At 35.7% G+C, this 19,582-nt stretch overlaps 1 protein-coding gene across 2 annotated transcripts in view; it reads right to left on the reverse strand.

The window, feature by feature from the left end:
* The window catches only part of LOC128983943 (erythroid differentiation-related factor 1), a 179,413-nt gene that overhangs the window by 135,673 nt on the left and 24,158 nt on the right, over positions 1–19,582 (reverse strand). For both annotated transcript variants that reach the window (XM_054403223.1, XM_054403228.1), the window contains exons 3-4: positions 10,392–10,497; positions 1,149–1,295 (exon numbers count right to left, since the gene is read on the reverse strand). In XM_054403223.1, the coding sequence (XP_054259198.1) occupies positions 1,149–1,295; positions 10,392–10,497 (253 nt within the window). The remainder of the gene's footprint in view (positions 1–1,148; positions 1,296–10,391; positions 10,498–19,582) is intronic.

Below are 19,582 nucleotides of genomic sequence, written 5' to 3' on the forward strand. Positions count from 1 at the left end.
TACGATCTCATAGTGTTCAACATGGCTTTCGTTTCAACAAATCAGTTACCACTGCTGCTGTTGACTTCATTGAATCTATTATTGAGTCAGTTGATAAAGGAGAAGTTTGTGTAGGAATTTTCATGTATTTGTCAAAAGCGTTTGACACCGTTCATCACCCTACACTCTTGCATAAACTAAAGTCACTTGGTGTGCATAGAACTGTATTGAAGTGGTTTGAGTCATACCTGTCAGGAAGATTTCAATATGTTGAATTAAGTCATACGGAGTATAATAAAGTTTCAAAATAAAAATCAAATTTAAAAATTAGTAACACATGGTGTCTCCCAGGAATCTGTTAGGCCCACTCCTCTTTATCTGCTATGTAAAAAATATTGCACAAACACTTAAAAAAATTCCACAAGACAACTTGGTGTTATATGCTGATAATTCAAATCTGAAAGTGTCAGCGCAAACCGCCAAAGATGTTGAATTCCTATCTTGCCTAGAATTGGCTAATTTAACAGACTTTTATAACAACCATATATTAAAATTAAATCAAATCCATCAAAAAGAAATTTTGTTTCCTTTAAGACTGCTCAGTGCAGGAGAAAATTTGAACCCACAATTGCAATTGACTATAAGCTAATAGAAATTGAAAAGTCTACTAGATTTTTGGGGTTGGAAATAGATGACAATTTGAACTGGGATTGTCATGTGGAAAAAATCCTTCCTAAAATTAACTCAGGAATATTCACTTTACGCAGAATGTCATATTTATGCACTGATGTAAGTGTGTAAAAAATTATATATCATGTGCATATTTGTTCCCATACTTCTTTTGGCTTGGCTTTATATGGCTAAAAAAAAAAAAAAAAAACTTTAATGACATTTTGAAGAAACAAAAGGAAGCTGTCAGAATAATTCTCAATTTGAATCCTGAAGAATCAGCAAAAAAGTATTTCTAAAGTTAAAAATTTTAACTGTATATGGACAGTATATTTACGACACGGTCTTAATAGCAATTCATAATCCATTAAAACAGAACTTTGTGCAGTCTCACAGATATAACACGCAAAAAAGATATTTAATGAAAACTAGCCGCCCTATAACCAGTAAACTAGGGTAGAAGAACCTTACTCAATTGTAAGGGCATAATAATAAATTACCTTTTCACTTAGAGTTTGCAGAACTTGTTCAAAGAAAAACTTGCGCAGCCACTCCCAGTCAGTTTCTGAAGTTCGCAGTAAATGTTTGTGAAAATCAAACTCGTCAATCAGCAATGTTTTTTCAATGCGGTGCACCACCATACTCACCTGAGTGAAACAGAATACAAGAAGATTGTCCAAGTAAAATATAGTCACTTTATAAGACAGAAATCATCTTTATAGCTTACATTATTTACAAAATATAATGAATCAAAAGTTGGACTCGTAGGCTATAAATTTAGTATTTTGTCAGGTTTTCTTGAGCTCTTTTAGAAATGGATGTCAAACTACATAATAAATGTCAAAACTACTTATACTGAGTTATCTTCTATATATTAATATGCTAGGCATATTTTTGTCATAATTGTTTTGGAGCGGTGGTGCTACCGATTACCATGTCCAAGGTGACGCTAGAAAGGTCTTACCTTGTAGTTTTGCCAACAAACAAAAAAACTTTAGAATTCCATCAGGGCTCTGCCCCAGTGGCCTTCAAAGTTCCCATGTTATTCTTAGGGAGAAAATGTTTGTTTACATTAAAACAGATGAATACAAATTTCATCAAAATCGGATGATTTTTTATCGAGTTATTGCGCTAACGGACACATATATAAATATATGAATTTGAACAGATGGTGTTTTTGGTCTTTAGGGACCTCAAAACAAAAAAGTAAATCGGTCCCGTGTCCAGGTCTTACCATGAGTACTACAGTAATAGCTTATTCCCTATAGGGGAAATTTGCTAAAAAAACGTTCGACAAAAAGGAGACTATAAGACGTTGACCAATAGGACGGCCAATAGGAGGAGGCCGACAAAATTTGACTGGTAGACGCGAACTAAATACAAATAATACTATTGTCGTTGATAGCCGAATACAGCAAGCACCCTTCCGTGTTGGGTTTTAGTGTACTCTCCAACAGCCGCCTGAAGATTTATCATTCAATTTAGGCCTGTTTTCACATTCAATTTAGGCCTGTTTTCACATTCAATTTAGGACTGTTTTCACATTCAATTTAGGACTGTTAGATAATCGCTGCATAAGCTGGTGATTTTGGAAGACAAGAAACTGGGGAGTACTACATCGGAAACAGAAGAGAGGAGATATTAGATGAGCGGCAAATACGTTGGGAGCTGAGTGTTTTATGTTAACGTTTTAAAGGTAAACGTTGGATATATACCTAACATCAGAAAGAGACTGGAACAAGGGGATGGGAGACATTGGGAGATGGGACATTATGAAACGCAGTTTGTCACAAGACATGGAAAATTTCAAGGTGAATTTGTGGAGATTTCATCTGGTGGAAGAGGAAGTGTGTAGATGTGGAGAAATAAAAACCACGAGTCACGTGTTTATAAATTATTCACTTCAGGAGATAAATAGGAGAGAACAGGAATAAGTCTTGGATAATCATGTTTTATGAGTCGAATCTTTTAAAGTCATCAGAAATTATGACTGTTATTCGTTTAAAAAAACGCCTGTAATACTTAGCAATTGCTCGAATTCGAGCGACAGGTAAACTAGTTCTACTTTATTATTAAAAACTCAAGAACACTTAGTGCTTTAAATTCCAATTAGGTTCTTGATGTATTTAAAGGAAGAATAACAATAAGAACATCCTTAGTTTTATATGTTTTCAATGCACAGTGAACAGCACTAAAACAACCTAGATAATTCAGCACTGCTAGTAAAAATAAAACATCAAAATAAAGAAATAAACTTTAAATTTGCATCTAATTAGGAGCCAACAATATTTTTTTGTATTGCATTCATTTTTTAGCGAATTTCCCATACAGTAGACTCTCAGTAATCAAAAAGATATAGGACTGTGATACTGCCGGATTAGTGAAAATGCCGGATTACTGGAATGTTATCAATAAAAACACTTAAAATGGAATTAAAACACATCTCCGAAGATCGTGCGATCGGAAACCGCTATTGCCGCGATCGGGCATGACGTCTCCATAATCGTGGGAGACGATGATAACGTCTATACGTCCACGGGATATGTTCGTGATTTTGCCGCGATCGCGCATGACGAGAATGACCTGTCCGTGACCGCGGGAGTAGACAATGATGTTTACACGGCCGCGGGAGATGATAAAATCTTTGCTGCGACCGCGGAAGACACCGATAATGTCTACTTGACCGCGGGAGATGTTCATGATTTTTCCGCGATCACGGAAGACCTCCCGTCAAAAGACGCCGGATTACTGAAGTGCCGGAATGGTGCAGTGCCGGATTAGAGAGGGTCTACTGTATAGGGAATAAGCTATTACCGTAAGTCTCATGGTAAGACCAGGACCTGGGACCGATTTACTTTTTTGTTTTGAGGTCCCCAGAGGCCAAAAACACCATCCATTCAGATTCATATATATATTAGCGAATTTCCCATATAGGGAATAAGCTATTTTACCGTAGTACTCATGGTAAGACCTGGACGCGGGACCGATTTTTTTTTTTCGTTTTGAGGTCCCTAGAGGCCAAAAACACCATCCGTTCAAATTCATATATATATATATATATATATATATATTTATATATATATATATATATATTTAATAAATAATATGTAAAATAACATGAGTACCCTTTTTTTATATTCTTTTTTATTTAATTTTTTATATATTTATATATATATGTGTCCGTCAGCATGATAACTCGAGCAAAAATGATCCGATTTTGATTAAATTTGGTACAAACGTGTAAACGTACGTTTGTTCGGACGAGTTCGCGATCCAGCATGATCGGACCATGGGAACGGGGGTTTACGGGAGGTTTTATGGGGTAAAAATAGGTTTTTCCCATTTTTGACCCAAAAAACATAAAATTTAGCAATTTCTTTCCAAACCATTTTGTAGAGCTTAAAAAAACAAATAACTTAGTATATTGAAGCGTTATTATGCGCCTAATTGTTACGGAGAAAATTCCAAAAAATTTTAAATTTAAGATTCCCATGTTATTCTTATGGAGAATAAGTAAGAAATAATTTAGTATATTGAAGCATTGTTGTATGCCTAAGGGTTACGGAGAAAATTAAAAAAAGGGCAAATTTAAAATTCCCATGTTATTCTTATGGAGAAAATGAAAACTGTTGTAGTTGACTTGTTTATGGATATATTTTGATCAAATTTGGCAAATTTATTTATTTCATCTTATACTATTGACGTTTGGTCAAAAACACTGTTTACCGTCCCCGTAGTAGCAAACCTAAGCACTCTTTAAATCTAATGTTATTTAAATTAGGAATAAATATTTCTTATTTATGGAAATATTTTAGTAAATATGTAATCATTGAAATTTGCTTAGTCTGCAGGTTTGCTGGGGTGGGGGTATATATATGTATCCTTGGACACATCCGAGACATACAGGGTGTTTGCAAATTGTCTGGACATATTTTGTGGACTTGTTCCTTGGGCTAAGACAAACATAAAATGCCATATAAGTATGGGTCTAAAATGTCTAGATTTCTGTTTGTCTGTCGGTTTGTGATTTTAAAGAATTATTTTATATCTTGGGAATTTTTCAAAACTGGTATAAATGTGTATTTTAGTAGGTAAACAGAGCTTACAAAGTTTCGTTCCAGTATCTCAACCCGTTTCAATATGGCGGCCATTTAAAATCTTTAATGCCAAATTTCATGAAAACCGTAAATATTAAGAAAATTGTTTTTCAGATCAAAAGATAGAGAATTTAAATGCAAATCAAATGAGTCCTTGTTTGTTAAAATCGGATGACAAACAACCGAGTTATCAGTATTTGTCTACATTCGGTTACGCAATTTAATAGGACTACCATACTGCTTTGTAAAATAACAAATCCTTTATATCATACGAGTAAAGTTTGAATACTTGTTAATTCGATCTGGGAATCGGCACACGCAAAAACGTTTATATTTACGGAATAACTAAGTTCTGTGTCAAAAATAAGTTCTAGACCAGGTATAGCCAGGAAAAATCTATTTTTGCCATAATATGAGTAAAAACTTTTGAAAATTTAACATGGGCCTTATGGGAAAACATTCCGCCATTCTTGTCTTTTTTTACATTTTAAGACCTACAATTTTGTCAACTTGAGACAGAGAGAAAGAGAATGACTCGACTTTGCTCCAGTTCATTCATAGAGTAATCGTTTGATGTATAAGAATTTGTATTAAATTCTAAAACTTTCCATAGTAATGAGTTTCTAATCCATTAAAAACCTATTCTCATATCATCCTCAGCTTTTATTACTGTTTATTTAATACTTTTGCCAATTTAAACTAGCGATATATCTTATTTTTAAAGGTTTTAATAATAATTATCATCACTAAATTACTCTATTCATTGGTTGTCGTGTCGTTGTCCTCAATGTCGTCTGATTCTGACTGAAGTCAGATGTCACACTAAATTGGTCACCGGGATAAAAATTAATTGTAACCTACCACTAGCTTAACTAGCTAAGTTTAAGTGTTGCAATTAGCAGTGTGGGATGATTGCACTGGATAAATTAGCTATCTATTTCATAAAAATAAAATTTAAAATAAATCTAACACTAGGATCTGTTCTAAAGTTTTGGCCGTTTTGAGATGGATCCTCTTTCAGGTTAGCCTAGCCTAAACAACTGGGTTAGTAGCTTGACTTGGTTGTTCATCCATGTTTAGTTTATTATCACTAATCAATGCCTAATCTAGATTATAAGAGCCTTATTCTGTTCCATTTTAAAACTAATATCCATAGGCCAAAGCCTTAATTTGTGTTTAAGTACTGGGTACATCATTAGGTAACTCGGTTAGGTTGCTTTTTATAAATGGATAATTTCATGAATCACTAACCCTTTATCTAGGTGTGTTCAGTACATAATGACACTCTAAAAAAAGTACTAATCCTAATCCAAATAAAATATAGGTAGCTTTAGGCCTACAGAGGATGAGTGTTTATATTACTTCTCTGTGGTTTTAGTTATGTATGCCTTAAGATGGCTATAAGTTATAAGTATCAAATAAACTCCCAATTAACTTATAGGGCAGCCTAGCCTATCATTTGTCAGTGTCAATAAAATAGTGCAATTATATCGAGGACAACCAAACTTGGATTTACAACAATTTTTTATACCTAAGTTTCCTTTATGGTACTCACCAACAAGGATCAACCCGGCAACCGTTTACCCCTTAGTTGAGCTAGACCTAGCCTATGTGGCTTAGCTACCCAACTATTTTAGGCATATGTCATGGCCTTCTCTAGGAGGAGGCTAAGCTCAGGCTCTATGTTTAGCTTTGTATAATTTGTAAGATATACGCCTACTTAAATAAAATAGGTTATACGTTTTCAAACTGAGCTAAGTTTGGCAAATTGATATGATATAGGTTAAGTTAAAGCCAAGTTTTAAAATAGCGACACAGCATGAGTGTCTAGGGATTTTTCTCCTAAACTACCCGTTAAGCTTAAAAATGTTGGCGTAGCAGCGTGTCGCCTGTGCCTGTCGACAAATATCGCAAATCGACAAATGTCACAACTCGAATTTGCTCTGGAAGCTATCTATCCTTAAGCATTATAGGTTTGACATCACATTTTTGACGTCACCTGTTGAAAAATGTTGCAAACCGACAAATGTCACAGCTCGAATTTCCTCAGGAGGCTATCTATATTCAAGCATTATAGCCTATATTATCTGTACAAAGGATCTTGATGATTTTAAAAAGTGTCAAGGGATTTTTCTCCTAAACTACTTACCAGCAAAGTTTTATAATGTTGGTGTTGCAGCGTGTCGCCAGTCGACAAATGTCGTAAAACGGTATATGTCAAACCTTATCTTTAAGCATTATTTTAACCAATATTATCTGTACACAAGAGTGTGATGATATTGAAAAGTGTCTAGGGATTTTTCTCCTAAACTACCTGTTAAGCTTAAAAATGTTGGCGTAGCAGCGTGTCGCCTGTGCCTGTCGACAAATATCGCAAATCGACAAATGTCACAACTCGAATTTGCTCTGGAAGCTATCTATCCTTAAGCATTATAGCCTCTATTTTCTATTATCTGTAGGCCTACACAAGAGTATGATGATTTTAAGTGTCAAGGGGTTTTCTCCTAAACTAGGCTAGGCTACCTACATTTTTTGAGTAAATTAAATAAGTAATACCACTAAACCAAGTCAAAACAAAAACTAAATATCCAGGTAATAGTTTTCAATTTAAACCCAAATCAAGGGCTGCAAAAGATTCTTCAAGGTTAAAACTGATGTTGTAGAAATAGCAGAGTTGAGCTGCAGCGGTTAATTACCCTGATTATATAAAATGATTTAGACAGTTAGTTAACATGAAACTAATTTAATTGGGAATAAGATAGAATACTGAATGCAACAACAACTGAATGTAAACAAGTCAACTATAAACAAACTCATAACAATATAGAAATATAACATAAACCATATGTTATAACAAATTAGGCAGGCAATGTGAATATGTAAGTTAGACATTACAACAAAAACTACTCATTATCCAATCCTAAAGTATCTTTTGTATAAATAAAATAAACTAGTGGCTTGTAGGGACATAAGTCCCTAAAAATCTAAATAATGTAAAACAAATTATTCTGATATTTAAACAAACTTAGAACCATATTATCTATGTGTCAGAATAGATATCCCTGTACACCATATAAAAAACAGTTTGTTGTTTGTGTGCTTTTGTTGATGTTATTTTCAATAAATAATTTTAATCACTCCATAGGTTTAACTCTGCTAAAGGCAGCATGACTAATACTTCAAAGTAAAGCGGTGTTTACACTGTCATGAGGCCACGTCCATAACAGGCGTGGTCGCCACGCCAATGGACAGCCGTACGCAAATGCCGTGGCGCCACGGTACCGTCCCACGGCCACAAGCAGCCGTGTAGTGTAAACAGTTTTCTGGTAAAAGCGTATCCATTAAAGGCGTGTTCATTTTTATTTAAAGGTGCGTTATGAATTGTGCCAACAGATTAATTATTGAAGGTTGTACTACAACGAGTGTTATTTTAGCTGATGAAATAGCATGGCATTTAAGTGTTATTAAAAAAAGAACGAAACCAAGCTGTAGCTTTCAATATCTATATCAAATAAACAAGGTTCACTTTGATACATTTCAAGCATTTGAATTGTTTGAACTTCCGTTAATTTTAAAGATTGCTTTGTTTTCACCCTTTTAATTGATTCGACTTGTGTCAATGTTATAGATTTTTTTTTTCGTCATGGTACTTAAAAACTAAGATGACAACCACTGACTTTAAAGAACAATAATAGTTAAAACTCGTAGTACACACAACGACGAGACGGAAGACAATGACTCCTCACCAGCCAACCCAAAAAACCATATACCTAAGTTTAAAAACTAACCCACAATATTTAAATATAGATCCACTCTCATACTGCTTTGGTCATCTCTTATGTATTGTAGGTGGGTCCCCTCTATGAGAACGTAGATGTCAACCACACACTGTAAAGTGAGCTTTTTAGACCTAATGTTGCAAGCCAAATCCCTCTCTTGACGCAAACCAGTACGACACGTAATATAGCACTGTTAAATCATTTCTACGATAGGTTCTGTTTTAGGCGTGTTTAAATTAGGGGCCCCAACCAAAGTCTCTGGTTGGGATCATTAGAGGGCAAGCAAGTGGATCTAACGACGGATCTAGAACGGATTCGCGTTTTACATAATTAGTTAAAAAAAAAAAAGAAACTAACATTTATTTGGTCTGGTGTTCTTCTGTTTTCAGCTTTAAAAATAGCGGCGATATCTATACATGTAGCACCATAGTAGCGAGGAAAGTCACTTATTTAGTCTCTTATTTATGTACATAAGAATCTCACTTGACTCCTCGGCGCTCTCGTCCCTACACATTTCTGCCATTTTTAAAAGATTGTGCAAATGGGTTGGCAATGCAACCCTATTTCCCACATGTTTTTTTCATTGAATCTTTTCTTTCAAGTGTCATGGATCTTGAAGTCCCCTGTGTGATCCTCTCATCTAAATGAGCTTCAGAGCTGACCATGGCAAAGGCGGAATTGAATTGATGAATTTTATTCAAATAATATATAGATGTAAGCCTCACAGCCCTGATTTCAGATTGGGAGTTTCCAATAAGTTCCTGAAAGTAAGGTGAATTCCGCAGCTCAGGTAAACGGTTCTCTCATTTATGGCAACAAAGAGTAACAATTGAACTGTATCGGCCAGACTCTTTTTTGCTTAAAATGTAAGCCACCACAATGTTAACATTAATTTGTCCAAGGTTAGGTGTATCACCTCACGATGGTTGCCACTCTGTAACCTTCAAATGTTCCATTGGGAGGTTGATGCAAGCAACCACGTTCACGTTTCCTCCAGCCACTCACAGTTCTTCGTCTTACTGGTGGCATATTATTTTAAATTTAGATAAAATATGAAAGTTAACTAAACAACAGAAAACACTACAGCGGAATTTTGATACACGTTGTAAATTACATGATATGGTAATGTAACGGGTACTGTAACTGCACTGTAAATAATCACTTTCAAACATTCATTTCATCACACCGAACTGTAACCAAAACAACACGATAATTCAGTAAAATACGATGTAAGGTTAATACATTCAACTATTTACAAACAATTTGTCTTGCTAGGAAGCTGTTAATTTATGAACCAGACTTATTTAACAGATGTTTAAATAAAAAATAAATTCCGGCTTTGCTCTGGAAGTAATAAGTCCTGCAGTCTGTGGTTAACCTTAAAAACTAAAAACTATTCCAAACTACGTCCATATGTTTGGTTGTAAACAAAGTGAATTGAGTTTGATCTAAAGTCAACAGATAGCAGCACCATTCCCAAATTTTAGCCCTTATCTGTACTCAAGTGATGTCCTTTCTAAATACTTTACGACGTATTTGCACATCTACGTAAAAAACCTTTAATTTGACACCTCAAACGTTAAAATCCGTCAAGCAGTTATCGAGTTATGACTGTGAAAAGAAAACTGCTTGCGTATTAATATATAGATACTTATATGACATTTTATGTTTGTCTTAGCACAAGGAAAAAGTTCACAAAAAATGTCCAGACAATTTGGAAACACCTGTATATATCCTAGACACATTCTAGGGTTTACAAGCTACTTATCTCATCCAACAGCAGAATTTGATATGATACAATAGCAATATTTTGCCACAATACTTTCATTGTATATACAAAAAAAATACAGCTTTAGTGTCTTCTTACCGCATCCCTGCTATATGGTATCTTCAGGAGTTTTTTTATGTTTTCCGCGTCAGACACAACGTCTACATCAGCGAGACAATCAGGAAACATATGGGCCATCCTAAAACTGAAACCAAAGAAATTAACGTTAACAATTGAATACTAAAAAATATGTATCAGAAGTAAATTATTGTGTAACGTATTTATTTAGCTAGTAGGTAATTCAACTAAAACGGCGACCATACTGTAGTAAAGTAGAAGAAGGATTTTAGTTATATTAGTGTAAGACAGACAATAGACGAACTTTGCCCTCAAGAGATAAGAAGCCAACCCCACTCTAGACGAGGAGACGGACAGCAGTTCGAGTATAGACCCAGGTTAGTAAAGACGTCACTACCTGTTCTGGTCACTAGCTCTAAATAAGTAGTTTTATAATAGTTGAGTGCGATATTATATTTCTAATCGTAATAGTAGCGCGATTACAATAGTGGCGACAAGGTTTGCAAAGAACTTGCGTGTTTTCGGTTTTAGTGAAAATTAGGGATGGTCAAGTCTCGAAATTTCGGGAAATTTTCGGGAAATTTTAAATCTCGTTACTCGAGACGAGATTTCTTTTTGGCCGAGATTTTTATCGAGACAAGAATAAAAAAAAAAAAAAAAAAATTAAAAACGCCTGCAGAAAGTCAATGCAATACCCGCAATACAGGAGCGTGTTATAGTTGCGTTTCCTTTGCGAAGGCGTTCTTATTTAATTAATTCTTTAAATGTAAATATTACTTTTTATTTGAATAATATTACTTTAATAACATTTGAGAAGTTTTGTTAAGTGTAAGCAGTGTGAGGAATGTTTTATTACTATAAAAAGTCAAAACAAGTAACTATTTTATAAAAATTAATATTGCTTTTATTTTATGATTTATTTTATTTTGGGATAAGTTGAAATCTATCCTAACTGATATCACTATGTTTCCTAATCGTAGGCATTTTTAATAAGTTAGGCGTGATTAATAAAAAAATGTTATGCTGATGTTTTTTAATAAAAGATTGTAAATATTCTTGCCTATTATCATTATTTTTGCATTTAAACAGTCATCTAACAATGTTACAAAATCAGGTAAAAATTTTGAACGTGCATTTCCCGTTGTGTATGAGAAGGGAAATCCCGTCTCGATCTCGTCTCGAAATTTTATGAGAAATAAAAAATCTCGTCTCGAACTAAAAATCCAATCTCGTCCATCCCTAGTGAAAATCTAGGTACTTTATTATTTTTGGATTTTCATGTTTGAGAATAGTGTGCATGAAAATAGTGGTGTGTGCCGTGGTGTAACCGTTCCAAAGTAACTGTTATTCAAAGTCGTGTTTCTTCCTACTCCTGGTATTTTATTTTTCCGCTCCATTCCAACAACCGTTCTGCAAGCTATTACCATAGCTCATTGCGAATACCAGTTCCGAAGTGTTGTGTAGGTCAACTGCAACTGGAACGGAACGAGTTGTGGGAACTGCAACTTGGAATTGGAAGGAACGTTCGTGTTCATGGTGGAAGTGGAAGGGGAGCGTGCCGGGTGAACTTCGAGGAAAACGGAAAACAACTTGTTTCATCGTGAAAGGAAAATACCCCCGCCGCAGCAAACCTGCAGACTAAGCGAATTTCCATTTGCCTGATTTGATTTTCAATTAAATCTATTCAAATAACATTAGGTTTAACGAGTACCTAGGTTTGCTGCCTACAGGGAGGGTAACAAAGTGTGTTTTTAAGTAAAATATTAATAGCTTAGTATAAAATAAATAGATTTGCCAGGTTTGAACCAAATATATCCATAAACAAGCAAACTACAACAGTTTACTTATTCTCCATAAGAATAACATGGGAATTTTTAATTTACAATTTTCTCCTTAACCAATAATCATACAGAAACACTTCAATATACTAAATTATTTGTTTTTTTAAGCTCTTCAAAATGATCTAGGGAAAATTTGGGAAATTTTAAGTTTTGAGGGTCAAAAACGAGAAAAACCAAATTTTACCCCATAAAACCCCGTTCCCATTGTCCGATCATGCTGGTTCGCGAACTCGTTCGAATAAACGTAGGTTTACACGTTTGTACCAAATTTCATCGAAATCGGATCATTTTTGCTCGAGTTATTGTGCTGACGGACACACATATATATATATATAAATATATATAAATATATATATATATATAAATATATATATATATATAAATATATATATATATATAAATATATATATATATATAAATATATATATATATATATATGAATTTGAGCGGATGGTGTTTTTGGCTTCTAGGGACATAAAAATGAAAAAGTAAATCGGTCCCGGGTCTAAGTCTTACCATGAGACCTACGGTAATAGCTTATTCTATATATTCTATATATTCCCTATATGGGAAATTCGCTAAAAACATGGTCTCACGAACTTGAATGTTTTATTTCGGTGTTTATAGACTATATAACTTAAGAAAAGTTGGTTTCATATTAATATTTCGATATGGCTAAACAGCTCATCTGGAAAGTTAGTGAATTTAACGAAGAAATGGAGACGTTCGAGAATTACTCCAAGAGACTGAACAACTTCTTCAAGATCAACAACATCAAGGATGAGGATAAGTTGGCCTATTTCATTTCTATTATGGGCCCTGCCCTATATACGACACTAAAAGACCTACTTCATCCCACAAAGGTTAGTGAAAGTGACTAAAAGAATGCAATAAAGTCCTAGGGGGCCATTACAAGCCTAGAATCAACGTAGCCTACTGTAGTGTATTTCATATAGTACACCTTACTGTATATAACTATTGTCAATGTATGTATCATGATGGCAGTGTTTGACTTAATAAACCGTTGCCGTGGTCCGATCATCACGCCACCCTCAACCGACCAATCACAACACAGCCTGACCACGCTCCTATTTTCCCGGCTTTTCCTCACAGTCTTCCAGCAGCTCCCGTGATGTAACCAACTCCCGTGTTAGTCCCGCCCGTATCGGCCGCGGCATTTTTAACTGTAAAATGTGTTATTATTTACTTCCATCTTCATTCTTAAACCACGGACATTCCAATTTGGCGACGAGGATGCCTTAGAGCCATTTCAATTTGGCGACGAGGCAGTGAGAATTCACGTAACCGGCAAGCGGAAGGGCTGTCGCGTGTGTGCAGAAGATTGTTACCGGCAAGCGGAAGGGCTGTCGCGTGTGAACAATTAATTGTGCGACCAACAGTAGAAGGACTGTCGTGATCGCGTCTTCAAGGAACTGTGTGTGAACTGTGCAGTGAGAGTGAAAAAGTGCAAACTGGACATTAATAGGACAGTAAAGGGAGGTAAGAGTTTGCACTGTAACGAGACATTCGGTGAGTCGTAAATTAATTTATATGTCAGGAGTTTCACCAGTTTGTATAGATAGACTATTTAACGAGTATAAAATGGCAGGTCTTATAGGGTCTATGAATGCGTTTGATGCAGCTGAAGAAACGTGGTCCTCATATATAGAGAGGTTATTAATTTTTATTGACGCTAATGACATTAAGAACGAGAAAAAAGTGTCTACTACTTTGTTAACGGTCATGGGTTTGAAAACGTATAATTTAGTGAAGAATTTGTGCGCACCGGATAAGCCAGCGGATAAGACATTTGATCAAATTGTGGAGTTAGTTGAAAAACATTTAAGTCCAACGCCATCGTTTATAACGGAACGTTATAAATTTAGTTTGAGAACTCAGAGAGAACATGAGTCAATCTCTGATTACGTAGTGCAATTAAAGGAACTGTCGATGTTTTGCGAATTTAAAACCAATCTGTCGGATTATTTGAGGGATAGGCTTGTGAGCGGTATCCGGAGTGACGTCATCAAGAAACGGTTACTCGGCGAGGCGGAGCTGACTTTTGAAAAGGCGGTAACCATAGCAACCAATATGGAAATGGCGGAACGAGGTGCAGCGGCGCTGATGTCGGGCATGCAGACAGCGCGGGGTCAACAGCAGACGACGCAACTTCACTACAACGCCGGGCGGAAGGGGCCGGCGGCGGCGGCGGCGCACAACAACAACAGTGGCAGTGGTAGTCATGGAGGTCAACGTCAACACTACCCACAACAACAACAACAGAGCCAGAGCCGGTCAACCAACTACAGGAGGGAGGAGAGAGTGTCAAGTGGAAGTGATGTGAAGTGTTTTTGCTGTGGAAAGCTAGGGCATAGGGCCAATGTGTGCAGGTTCAAGTCATATAAGTGCAATAAATGTGGAAATCTAGGGCATTTAGCGAAGGTTTGCCGAAGCCAGGACAGGGGTAAGCCACTTACATTTCATAATTCTAGTCATAAGAAATATAGTAAGCAGCACTATGTTGATGAAAATGAAGATGGACCTAATGAACAGACTACAGAGAGTGATTATGATTTAACTAATCTTTTTGCCTTAGATAATGATGAGAGTAATGTAGCAAATGATAGGGTAAGGCCTATTATGGTAAATTTGCAAGTTGAGAACAGGTCTTTGAATTTTGAAGTTGATAGTGGCGCTTGTGTAAGTGTCATTAATGAAAATTGTTACAAGGAGAATTTCAGCTCATTGGAGTTACAAAGTACAAATTTAGTATTAAGTTCATATACTAATCAGCCTATTAAGCCACTTGGTAAATTGAGCGTAAGAGTTAAGTACAGAGATGTTATGAAAGAGTTAACCTTGTATGTGATTGCTAAGGGCGCGAATCCCTTGATGGGAAGAGATTGGATTCGAGATCTTGAGGTTGTAATTAAGATACCTAATGTAAGGAGCAACACGGTGTATGCTAACTCAGGTCAGAGTAAAGCTTTTTGTAATGTGATAGAAGGGGAGTCTAAAATCGTAAGTGAGTTGTATCAAAAGTTCCCGGAAGTATTTACAGACAAACTAGGATGTTATAAGGGCGAGTCGGCTAGGTTAGTGTTAAAAGATAATGCAGTCCCTAGATTTCTGAAGCCTAGGCCAATTCCTTTTGCCTTAAAGAGTAAAGTAGAAGCAGAGATAGATCGATTAGTAGAGGAAGGAATCTTGTCACCGGTCAGTAACAGTGAATGGGGAAGTCCAGTTGTTCCGATTATTAAAAAGTCAGGAGAGTTACGTTTGTGTGCTGATTTTCGGGCTTCTTCACTAAATGATTCTTTGGTAATTGATAGACATCCAATACCTAGAATAGAAGATCTTTTTAACACCTTACAAAAGGGTAAAACCTTCTCTAAAATCGACCTATCTCAGGCTTATCAGCAAGTGAGTTTAGAGGAGCAGTCAAGAAAGTTGTGTACCATAAGTACTACAAAAGGGCTTTTCATGTATAATAGAGTTCCCTATGGTGTGGCGTCAGCACCAGGTATTTTTCAAAGGATAATGGAAACCATTCTTGCGGGTATTCCAGGAGTAGTTTGTTTCCTGGATGATATTTTGATTACGGGTGAGAACAATGAGGTACATAAAGAGAGGTTAATTGAAGTGTGTAGTAAACTTAAAGCTAATGGTTTGACAGTAAGCAAGAAAAAGTGTGAGTTCTTTCGTAAATCGATTGAATATTTAGGGTATGTTTTGAGTGAGGAAGGTCTAAGCACCTCACCGTCTAAGATAAGTGCTATAGAGAAAGCTCCTATACCAACTGACGTGTCACAGCTAAAAGCATTTTTAGGCATGGTAAATTACTATGGCAAGTATGTACCCCATTTATCAACTATCGCAGCCCCTTTGTATAATTTGTTAAGAAAAGACAGTGTTTTTGAGTGGACAGCCACCTGTGATCAAGCATTTAAGCTAATCAAAAGTAAATTGGTGTCAGCACCAATATTAGCACATTACGATCCTAACTTACCTGTAAGCCTAGCTACTGATAGCTCTAGTTATGGTTTAGGGTGTGTACTAAGTCAGAGACAGAAAGACGGTTCAGAGAAACCGATTTGTTACGCTTCACGTACATTGTCAAAAGCTGAGGTAGGCTATAGTGTCATAGACAAGGAAGCACTAGGTATTGTGTATGGGGTTAAACAATTTAACCAATATTTGTATGGTAGGAAATTCGTCTTAATTACAGACCATAAGCCTTTGTTGTCCATTTTCGGACCTAAGAAAGGGTTGCCTGCGTACGCAGCCAGCAGACTTCAGCGCTACGCGCTCTTCCTAACTAATTACGATTTTGACATTAAGTACGTGAGGTCAGAGGCGAATGCCAACGCCGATTGCCTATCTAGATTGCCCTTAAATATAAGAGATTTTCCTTTTGAGTCAGACGATGTAAACTATGTTGGCACGTATTTGCAATACATTCAAGAAAATGACATTCCTGTTAATTTTAATAATGTAAGAGTAGAGACAAAAAGGGATGTTGTGTTAAACAAAGTTTTAGGTTATGTTTTGTATGGCTGGCCAAACTACGCACCAAGTACTGACGAGAATCTAAAACCCTACTACCAGCGACAAAGTGAATTAGCTGTTGAGAACGGTATCATTATGTGGGGGCATAGAATAGTGGTACCTCAAAATTTACGGAAGTTGCTTTTGTCAGAATTACATTGTGGGCATCTCGGAATTGTTAAGATGAAAGCCATGGCCCGATCGTACTTTTGGTGGCCTGGTCTAGATGCGGATATAGAAAATTTAGCTAACAGCTGTTCACTCTGTCTGATGGTACGTCAGAGCCCAGCTAAGTGTAACTTACATGTGTGGGAACACCCCAAAAACGTATGGGAACGCCTACATGTTGATTTCTTGGGCCCCATTAATGGTAAATTGTATCTCATCATAGTAGACGCTCACAGTAAGTGGTTGGAAGTAGAAGAAGTGAGCTCTACGGCAGCCAAACAAACTATTGCTAAGCTCAGACCACTATTTGCGAGATTTGGTCTTCCCCACCAAATAGTTTCTGATAACGGACCACCGTTTACTTCTTTTTAATTTAAAGATTTTTTGAAATCTAATGGAATCACACACACATTGACACCACCATTTCACCCAGCTACAAATGGTCTAGCCGAAAACTCTGTCGAAAATGTTAAGAAAAGAATTAAGCTAGCTATTATGAGTAACGACAGTGTAGATTTATCTTTGTTTAAGTTTTTGTTAGCTTATAGAAATTCTGTGCACTTAACCACCAACGAAACCCCTGCAAAATTGATGTTTAATAGATCATTAAGGTGTAGGTTAGATTTGATCAGGCCAAACCTACCACAGTTTGTACATGGCCGACAGAGTAAACAGATTCAGAATTATGGCGGAAGTAAGACCCGAGTGTTGTTTGAGGGTCAGCCAGTAATTGTTCGTGACTATAGGGGTAGAAGTAAGTGGATAGAAGGTGTAGTAGTTAGACAATTAAGTGCAGTGTCTTATTTGGTTAGGTTGAAAAATGATGTAATATGGAAGCGTCATATTGACCAAATAATAGGGGTAAACAGTATACCACCCACTTTTAGTATTGACAGAGAAGCGTCTGTTCCATTGTTGCCACCAGGTCTGTCAAGTGAGCAACGGCCAGTAGTAGTAGTGGGGGCATCAGCTGTTCCAGGTACACCGCCACAACAATCGCGTAGTCCAAAACAAAATACACCACACCGCGCGAGCGCTACTAGGCGGAAGTCTGACGTCATAGCAGACATTCCTACTCCACGTAGTATAGTAACAGCTGATAGTCCAAAACAAACGGTAGTAGATCGACGTTACCCTACTCGGGAACGTAAACCAACCAAGAAACTTGACTTGTAAAATATATGTACTAAAACCAAATGTTCTGGATATTGTTTTGAGTTATGATGTATTCATGTATGCTGTGTTTATTCATTGTTTTAACTAGGGATGGCCGAGATTGGATTTTTAGTTCGAGACGAGACGAGACGAGATTTTTTATTTCTCATAAAATTTCGAGACGAGATCGAGACGGGATTTCCCTTCTCATATACAACGGGAAATGCACGTTCGGAATTTTTACCTGATTTTGTAACATTGTTAGATGACTGTTTAAATACAAAAATACAGTAGAACTCCAATTATCCGAACTCCAATTAACGGAATCTCCAATTATCCGAATCGCTTATTTCAACAATTTTAAAAACGTAAAGCTACAGTAATAAGTTTTGCAAAATATCAAAGAATTGTTATTAAACACATTTAGCCAATTTTGGACTTTGATGGAACACTATTGACTTAATAACATGTATAGAACACTTGTACTATGAGCATTGTAAACTGTAAAAATGTTCTGATTTAAATTATTATTAATTAAAAGTTCACTTAGTACCGAAAATGAGGATTTTTCTTTAAAATTCCCGGAATTCCGGTAAAACTCCAATTATCCGAATTTTTGATTATCCGAATGGGGTCTGGTCCCTATTGATTCGGATAATCGGAGTTCTACTGTAATGATAATATGCAAGAATATTTACAATCTTTTATTAAAAAACATCAGCATACAATTTTTTTATTAATCACGCCTAACTTATTAAAAATGCCTACGATTAGGAAATATAGTGATATCAGTTAGGATAGAGTTCAACTTATCCTAAAATAAAATAAATCATAAAATAAAATATTAATTTTTATAAAATAGTTACTTGTTTTGACTTTTTTATAGTAATAAAACATTCCTCACACTGCTAACTTCTCTAATGTTATTAAAATAATTAAAGTAATATTTACATTTGAAGAATTAATTAAATAAGAACACCTTCGCAAAGGAAACGCAACTACAACACGCTCCTGTATTGCGGGTATTGCATTGACTTTCTGCAGGCGTTTTTAATTTTTTTTTTTTTTTTTTTTTTTAATTCTCGTCTCGATAAAAATCTCAGCCAAAAAGAAATCTCGTCTCGTGTAACGAGATTTAAAATTTCCCGGAAATTTCCCGAAATTTCGAGACTTGACCATCCCTAGTTTTAACAGATTCTATATTCTTTTATTTGTGTGTTACAATTGATTTTTATTATTATTATGGTATAATTTTTGGTTTGAGTTGAATTTCAGATATCATAACGGTTCAGTAGTATTTTATTGATTTTATATTATGTGTGTAACTATTGTTGTGTTCTTTTACAATGCGTGATGAGTATTTTGCTGATAATTATCGTGTTATATTTATGTTCTAACTCAAAACAGTTTTATCAATTTTATATATGATTTGATAGTCATCAAAGTTAAGGGGGAGGAAATGTAGTGTATTTCATATAGTACACCTTGCTGTATATAACT

Source organism: Macrosteles quadrilineatus, unplaced genomic scaffold, assembly GCF_028750875.1.
Source record: "Macrosteles quadrilineatus isolate MER2022 unplaced genomic scaffold, UCM_ALF_1.0 Scaffold_1__1_contigs__length_201487025, whole genome shotgun sequence".
Taxonomy (NCBI): Eukaryota; Metazoa; Arthropoda; class Insecta; order Hemiptera; family Cicadellidae; genus Macrosteles; species Macrosteles quadrilineatus.